Source organism: Arachis stenosperma, chromosome 2 (genome assembly GCF_014773155.1).
Source record: "Arachis stenosperma cultivar V10309 chromosome 2, arast.V10309.gnm1.PFL2, whole genome shotgun sequence".
Classification (NCBI taxonomy): Eukaryota; Viridiplantae; Streptophyta; class Magnoliopsida; order Fabales; family Fabaceae; genus Arachis; species Arachis stenosperma.
In genome coordinates, this window is record NC_080378.1 from 77,673,472 (window position 1) to 77,682,411 (window position 8,940).

The 8,940-nt window shown below is 28.0% G+C and overlaps 1 protein-coding gene across 2 annotated transcripts; it reads right to left on the reverse strand.

The window, feature by feature from the left end:
• Positions 1-1,090: 1,090 nt before the first annotated feature.
• On the reverse strand, positions 1,091-8,612 carry LOC130962291 (UPF0481 protein At3g47200-like). 2 transcript variants are annotated; one of them, XM_057888491.1, is made up of 3 exons: positions 7,885-8,612; positions 1,991-2,670; positions 1,091-1,183 (listed from the first exon to the last, which is right to left on the reverse strand). In XM_057888491.1, the coding sequence occupies exons 1-3, from the start codon at positions 8,595-8,597 to the stop codon at positions 1,146-1,148; spliced, it is 1,431 nt and encodes a 476-aa protein (XP_057744474.1). In that variant the 5' UTR covers positions 8,598-8,612; the 3' UTR covers positions 1,091-1,145. The 2 variants fall into 2 exon arrangements, with proteins under 2 accessions (XP_057744474.1, XP_057744473.1); XM_057888490.1 differs by lacking the exon at positions 1,091-1,183 and having other exon boundaries at positions 1,749-2,670.
• Between the last annotated feature and the right edge of the window lie 328 nt (positions 8,613-8,940).

Genomic DNA, 8,940 nt, shown 5'->3' on the forward strand with positions numbered 1-8,940 from the left:
CGATCTTCTATGACTATCTTGCAACCATTCTCCATAAGTTGCCCAATACTCAAGATATTAATCTTCATCTTTGGGATGTAATAAACATTGGAAAGAATCTTATGACTTCCATTCTTCAGCTCGAATAGAATCGTCCATTTTTCATTGATCTCTATTTTTGATTCATCACCAAAACAAACGTGTCCTTTTACGTTAGTGTCGAGTGCTACAAATTTACTCCTATCACCTATCATATGGTTGCTAGCTCCATTGTCAAGATACTACGTACTATCTTCGGAATTCTAATCTTCCTTGAGTGTAAGGAATCATGTTGGTTCTTCAACATCTTCACTGTCCACAATAAGTTTATTTTCTTCTTCTTTGGATGTCTGACACTCCCAAAAATAATGTCCATTCTTTCCACATGAATAGCATTCAATGTGTCTTTTGTCAACTATTCTTCCTCTTCCATGACCTCGAGAAAAATTTTGATTTCTTTTCTCTTGAGAATAATTTTTCTCATCTCTTCCTCTTCCATAACCACGTCCTCGTCCTCGTCCACGGCCTCGACTTCGTCCTTGTCTTCCACTTTCGTTGGTTTCTCCTCTAGTATTCCACGAAAGTTTTGCCTGCAAGACATGCTCCACACATTCTTACTTGCCTTTATCCATTCTTTCTTCATGGGCCCGTAAGGAATCATTCAACTGATCAATTGACATCGTATCCAAATCTTTAGACTCCTCAATGGCTACCACCACATGGTAAAATTTTGAGTTGAGAGAACGAAGGATTTTCTCAACAACATGAATATCTTCTAATTTTTCTCCAAGCCTTTTCATTTGGTGTACTACTGTCAAAATTTTGGTGAAATAATCGGAAATGGATTCAGCCTCCTTCATCATTAGAGACTCAAACTCAGCCCTTAGAGATTGAAGACGAACCTTTTTCACCTTTTCAACTCCTATGACGGAATTTTGAAGAGTAACCCAAGCTTTCTTTGCGTGAGTTATATCAGCAATCTTCTCAAACATATCATCATCCAAGTCTTGATGAATGATAATAAGTGCACATTGATCTTTCTTTCTTTTATTTTCTAATTCGTCCTTTTGAGCTTCTGTTAGCTTCTCCACATTTTCTGGTTCTACATCGCCTTTCTCAACTATTTTTCACACTCCTTGAGCACCGAAAATTGCTTTCATTCGAGCTGTCCAATTGTCATAGTTAAGTTTAGATAATTGTGTGTATTGAAAAGATAAAGTAGTTCCTTTTGACAAAGACATATTATAAGTGGCTTTGATACCACTTTGTTGGAAAATAAAAGAACAAGGCGCACACTGATGAAGAATATAAAATGAAGAGAAATGTATTGAATGTATTTGTATGTTGTTATTTATGAAATAATTACATATGTATTTCTACTTTTTTTGACGTCTAAATTTAGTACATCCTAATAAACAAATGATTTAAATTAAAACTAAATATAGACAACTTATTCAAATTGTGGTTTCTATTCATTCTTAAATTTTAACCATCAAATTTATTTTTAACATTTGATCTAGTCTAGTTCTGATAACTATGGAGATAATAGTAATTTTAATCAATTAGAATCCACAAATGCACTTAAATTTGGACATACATTTACCTGAAAGAAACCTTTAGAAGTTGATAAAATCTTCAATGTTTATTCATTATCGAATCTCAAACATACATCAATAGATTTATTAGATCCAAGTATAAAACACCACAACGTACAAACAATGAATCACACACATACATATAACATTTATTGTTTATGAAGTCATATGCTCATTAGTGTTTCCTATTTAACACCAAGGTTCTGAGAACCAAATCTGATTAACTGATTCAAATAGAGTTAAACGGAATGTAATAGCATAATAAATTTTTGTATAAAATATATTTTTAAACTTCTAACTTTATTGTGATTGGTTGTCAGAACCTTGCTTAACACTGTACCATGTTTGGATAAAAGTGAGAACAAGAGCAATAATACCAGCTAACAAGGCAATGATAGCCACCGGAGTGCTAAAATGGTTATTCCAAATTTCAGTCATCCAGCTCAACCATTTGTTTTTGTAATGGCTCTCAATATCTTGACTAACATGAGAATAACTCTCAATAGTTACCAAGTCTTGGCTTAAGGCATTAAAGAGCTTGGAGACTTCCTCATCGCTACCAAGTGCGTTACGCATAATCCCAGCAGATCTCAGTTTCTTGACATCCTCAGGTTGATCGATAAGTGAGTCAAGGAAGGCCACAAAGGAACTAATCCCATAATCATTTGGAAAATCAGGACACATCTCATAAGCTATCAAGTTAAGGAAAGTAGGCGCTGTTGTGTCATCTACGGTGATCTCAGGAAGCTCTAGGATGCCACGAAAAGAAAATATTCCTCCAGAAGAGAATTTGATATATTTCGGATTTCGAGAATCGAGTTTCTTCAAATGAATCCCTGATGCTGTTAGCTCCTGGATGTTTCTGTGTGTGATGATGCACTGCTTAACACTAGCATTGGATTTGGATAATTTTTTCTGGGAACCATCATCCTCCACGATGGTTTTGCGAAGATAATCAAGCAGATGCACAGCCAGCACAGGTGGTGTTATTACCACTTTGGTGCTCTCTTGTTGTGGCAAGTTGACGCTGTTTGGTTTTGGACAAGGACCTTCTTTCCTAAAGTCATTGAAACAAAAAAAATGGTCATGCTTATCACATTAACTCAATTTAATAATATTTAATTTGATATCTATAATGACTTCTTTTTTCTTTTTCTTTTTCAAAAGGTTTAGGTGTACGAACAAAAAGTATCTCATAACATTTAAAAGAGATATTAATTGCTAATTTTCAATTTGATTAAATTTTATCTTAACGTTTAAAATAAGTTCAGTTTTATCGCTAAAGTTAAGTTTTTTAGAGTAATATATTTTCTTTTCTAACCCCAACCCCAATTGTCATGACCAATATTATCATCATCTACCTGTACCATCACACCTATACCTATACCTTCTCCTTTACCGTTTGCCGCCACTATTACTAACAACAGCAATACCAATAACAATAAAGAAAAATATGAAGAATCAATGGAATATTTGTATAATGTATATAATGAAAGTTTATGAAGTATTAGAAATATAATTATTAGTGTTATTTGAAACTTTTGGGATGAGTGGTATCATGATATAATATTAGAGCGTTAGATTTAAAAGGTCAAGAGCTCGATTTTTGGTGAACCCCAAGATCAGTTTAAATTTTTGGAAAGATATTTATTATTCCTAGTATTCGAATGATTATTCTAGATAATATGAGAGATTTTTATTTTATAACTTAATAATCTATTATACATATTGTATAAATAATTTATTATCTTAGATCCAACAATAAGAGAGAGAGGGAGAAGGGAGAAGGGTAGAGTTTAATCCTAAAAGTTTGATTATATCCCTAAATTGGTTGTATTTTGTTTCAAATTCAAGAACTTACTTGAGATTTATTATATGCTTTCATTCGGTGGCGGAGCTTAGTTCAGACAAGGGGTGGCCACGGCCCCCCCAAACTTTTATTAAAAAAATTAGTAATACTTTTTTAAAAAATAAAAAATAGTTTAATTGGCTCAAATATTTTATTATGACTTAAAATACCAAAATTCAATCTTCATCTTTTGCTTTTATTGTACAATAGTTTTTAGTTTTAAACATTCAAAACATATTGAATTTAGACTGAATTGAATTGAGTGTATTCACATTTCGCAACTCTCTATTCAATAAGCAACACTCCCTCTACATTTGAGTTCAAATATAAACAATTAGATATTTTTTATTTATGTAATTTAATATTATTTTATATTTTACTGTTTATTTAATTTAATTTTTTTATATGATAAAAAATATTAGAATATTCAATAAGTATTGATATTATTGTATTTGTATAAATTGTTAAAAAAATTCAATAAATATTATAAATTTTAATATTTGTCCTTCTAATTTTTTTTTACATATTTTACCCGATATATATTCAAATTTTTATATAAAATAATCATAAAAAATCAAAGAGTTGATGATGCATTTTTTAAGAGGAAGGCTAATATTTAAGAAGGAAAACATATAACTTTTACAATATCAACATCTGTAGATAGTTCTTCTACTTTAATGAATCACGAAGAAAGTAAGATACAACCTTCAAAAGTTTAAAGAGTTGTATCTGATGAGTTTGACCTTAATTCTTTGGAACAATGCCCTGAAAATGGCTTCAAATTTGGTAATATTACCCAAATCAGAGAGATGAAGTTAGACGAGTTTATTTTAAATGGGTCCATATAAAAAATATTTTGACAGTTATCTTCTATCTGGTCCCCCCAAAATTTCATTTCAAGCTCCGCCACTGCTTTCATTATTTTTATTTTGGAGTTTTTTAATAAACAATTATTAACTACTTTATTAGTTGAAAAGTGTTTGCTCATAATACTTATTCTAACTAAAATATCTCTTACTTGGAACTCAAACAAACGTACAGATCTTTTGACTGGAAATAGATGACAACAATTTCACTTACTGTATGTATATGCCTCTATTAGCATCATAATTCTCGGTCATGATTAAACCCTCTATTATTTACCAATTATAAAGAGTTCTTTTTTTTTAGTTAGAAAAATTGTCTTCAGGAATTTTATTTTTTTAGTAATTAATACTGTATTTGGAAAATATTCGATTGTAATAAAATTGTTTATTTAATATTAAAAAAATTCTTAGAACTAATATTAGTTATTTAATTTTTAATTAAAAAATCATTGCTTAAAGGCATATTTGGTATTTTTATATAAAAGTTTTTATGCTCAATCTCTTAGTATGAATAAAATCTCACTTCAAATTGTAAAAATTTGAATCCTAAGAACAATATATAATTGATGCACGTGATAACTTTTTTAAATCTTGAAACAAATGTGTGAGTATATTATACCAAGTAATCTTTTCTCTGAATAATTCTCTAAATATATACTTTTAAACAAACACCTCCCCGAAGATTAGTGTGTACATAAATTTATTAATGTGAGATTCATCAAACTAACATTTGTTTCTAATGCTTTTTGGTAGGTTTATTCTCTCATATCGTCTCAGACATTTAATCTCATCTATATTTGAAAAACAACATGCTACGGTGGATAAAAAAAATCAATAACCGATATATAAATTAAATACGTATTAAAATGTGTCAAGACCATATATTTATTTATAATCAAATTCTATAAGTAATATAATCAAACTTTTCATATTTATAATTATACTTCATAAATAATAAAGACAAACTAGATCTATATTCACAGTCAAAACATGAATAAAAATATAAAAAATATAGTGGTGGTAGTTGATTTTTTATACTCATAATCATGAAAATTTTGATTATACTGTTATAAAAAAAAATTGATTATTATGTTTTAAAAAGTTATATTATTCTATTATAAACAAAATGATTAATGTTTTATGGTCGGCGTTGTCTTTCTCTAAGTTAAGCTTAGTGGTTTGAACTCTGAAATTTTAAATTACTCCGTGTGTATTTGGATTACAGTTTACAAACTAAAGTTTGCATAAAATTGATTTTGCAAATTTGATTTTAATGAAAAGTAAGTTTGTGTTAAGGTGATTTATGTTTCGCAATCTTTATATCAAAATAGATTATAGTAAAATAAATGTTGTTTGGATTATACTATTCAAAATCACTTTTAGATAAAAAATTACTAAAATAGACATCAACTTAAATAATTTTTGTATATTATTTTATCATTTTAATTTAGATATTTGAATAAATTTGATTAATTAATTTGATAATAAAATTAATATTTATATACTAAAATAAAAATAACATATAAAAATTGGTAAAATATATTTTTAATTAAAACTAGCAAAATATAAATTTTAGAAAGTACTAAAATAATTAAAAAAATTAAATATTTACCTTAGTAATGATTAAAATAGATCAAAAAATTTTTTTGATATTTTTTATATAATATATTTTTAGTACTCTTAATACTCTTTTTTAGTATCAATAATTTATTATTATTATTATTATTATTATTATTATTATTATTATTATTATTATTAATTATTAATTTTTTGTTTAATTTAATTTACCTAATAGGATCAATAAATCATATTATAAAAAGATAATAAAAAATAATAGAAACAAAATCACAATTATAAAAGTGTATAATGTCAAATAAATAATAAATAAAAAATAAAAATAATAAAAAAAGAGAGTTCATATAAATAATACAATAATATGCATAAAGAATAAAGTTAGTAAAAGGTAAATAAAGATTGAATATTGATAGCTAAAAGTCTATTGGGTGAAACGAAAAAAGCTCAAAATTGTTACTTCTTTTAAACGTGATTTTGAATGCAAAATCATTCATGCGTTCATGAATAAAAAATTTGCCAAACCAAAAATTAAAACTTTTAAAAAGCTTAAACGTGTCTTCCTCACACATTTGTCAAATACACCCTCACATATGCACTTTGAAGTTAGTGACTGATTTTTGATATGTTGCTGATTATGTTCTAATATGTGCTTTTGTTATTGATTTTGAAATTGAGTAGATTTGTTTCGGAAATTGAATAATGGATTTGTTATTGATTCTACTTTAATATGTGGTTTTGTTATTGATTTTGAAATTGAGTAATAGATTTATTATTGATTCTATTATATGATTTTATGGATGATTATTTGATTTTCTGCTATTTTGTTGCTGTTTTTAATTTGAATTATGATTTATTGATTTTAGTTATGAATGAAAGTATTAATCAAGAAGTAGTTGCTGATTTGAGTAATAATTCATCTGCCAATCCTCCTAATTCAAATGATGCTGCTAATTCTAATCCACCTAGTTCGAATAATAGTCAATCATAAAGTTCTTTTAATTTATGGATTTTGACGATAAATGATGATCGATAAATTTTTATGTTAATTTTTAATATTGAGATATTTTTTTTACTATTTAATTTTTGAAATTGTATTTTGATAAGATTATATAGATTTGATTGAAGATATTTCATGTAAAATTTTTAAATTTAGAAAATAGTTTAAAATTTATATTAGATTATAATTATATTTTAAAATAATTATTTTATTTTAAAATAATTTTTTCAATTGAACGAATCATTGATTGAATCGATTAGCCCAATAAATCAATAAACCAATTACTTAAAATCGATTCGATTCTCAGGAACCTTGAGTACAATGCATTATGCCATATTAGGCGAGCTGTCATGACACAAAATATTTTAATCAATTTGGTTTCTCCTTTGAGACTGATTTAATTTTAAAATGAAAACTAGAAGGGCTAATTTGATTATGATAAATGATAAGTATTTAACAACCAATTTTTCATTTCATTTTTTTCACTATTAACATGTCTTGTTAATTTTTTTCCCTTCAATACCTCATTTTTTTAAAAGACACACATATATTTTTTAATAATAATAATAATAATAATAATAATAATAATAATAATAATAATAATAATAATAATAATGAAAAATCATTTCAATGAGCTAGTAATGATGATTTTCAAACAACCATGCTACATAGACAAGAAGAAAAACATCATATATTTAGATTTAAATTTTGTGAGCAATATATAATTGAATTTGATTTTAATGCTTTTCAAGTTTTCACCAAATTTCATGAATAATGATGGTGACTTTTTTCGTATTAAAAAAAAAGAAAAAGATGATTCTATTATACAAAATATAATTATTTTAATAGTTGATTACTTAACTTAAAAATATATGAAATAACACGTATTAATATTCTAAGATACCTGCGATATTCATGAATAACGGTAAAAATCAAATCTAATTTAAAAAGCATACCAAAAGTATGAGTCTCTTAATTGGGTACCTTGGAGGACATGGCTTTGGCCATAAATGATGAGTGCAAAGAAACTTTTCCATGCTCTTCACTAAGTGATCGTCGACATTGGTATTGACGCTGGCATTGGGATCGCAACACAAGAGCCTCAGCAGCTGAAATGGAAGCTGGTTCTCCAGCAACAGCACATCCTGCTGAACAAGAATCAACTGATCCATCTTAATCTTCAAGTGGCAGTAATCAGAAGCATCACCTAAGTTTCCATTTTCCAGGACTTGAAGCAGAGCACATCCGTCCACAAACAGCATCCAAGAGAGTTTCTCGTCAAGGTCTTTGAAGCCTTCAAACTCACACTTTGTGAATTCTTGTTTTGCAAACAAGTCCTTGTCGAATAGGTCCTGTAGTTCCTTGATATTGCTAAGAACTCTTTTGTGCAGGTCCCTTGCGGTTTGGCCTCTGGTTCTAACATACATCACTGACCACATAAGCTTGTACTCTTCTCCTAGCTTCAGATTTTGGTCTCCATGATGGATGGGACCAAATGAAACCAATTTGGGCGAGTAATGCTTGGCGAAATCTACTCGGTTTCGGAGATAATGTGGTACCTTACGAATCTTGGGGAGTGGAGCTTGCAACTCATGAATTTCTTCACGTATTGTTTGAGTAGATCTTTCTGATGCTTCTTGTAGAAGAAGTAATCTTTGGTTTTCTTCTTCAAATTGCTTAAACATTTGTTCCATCATGAGCCGTGAAGATGAGCTAACTATTAATAGTGTTGGGAGAGTTTAATTAGTTTAACTTCGGTGTTGTGGATGATTTTTTTTTTTCTTTGGTTGCACTTCATGGGATACTTTTTTGTTTATATATACTTGAGATAAGGAATATTATAATCATTCTTTGCTAATGGTTCAAGTTTGGAATTTGGATGTACTACTACATTGTACAGGCACTCAATTAGGTTAAAACTAAGCAACAGATACTTTGAAAATAGTCTAATAATTTATTAGGCGATGATTGATATTGTTTATATTTATTTTAAAAATGTTAATTACGTATTATTTTTTCTTTTAGACTTTATGAACTGTA

Bases quoted from the DNA above. Each gene is read 5' to 3' on its own strand.
- LOC130962291 (XM_057888490.1), bottom strand. From the start codon at position 8,597: ATGATGGAACAAATGTTTAAGCAATTTGAAGAAGAAAACCAAAGATTA. The intron at 2,671-7,884 runs GTACCCAATTAA...CAATGACTTTAG, and splicing joins CCAAAGCCATGTCCTCCAAG to GAAAGAAGGTCCTTGTCCAA.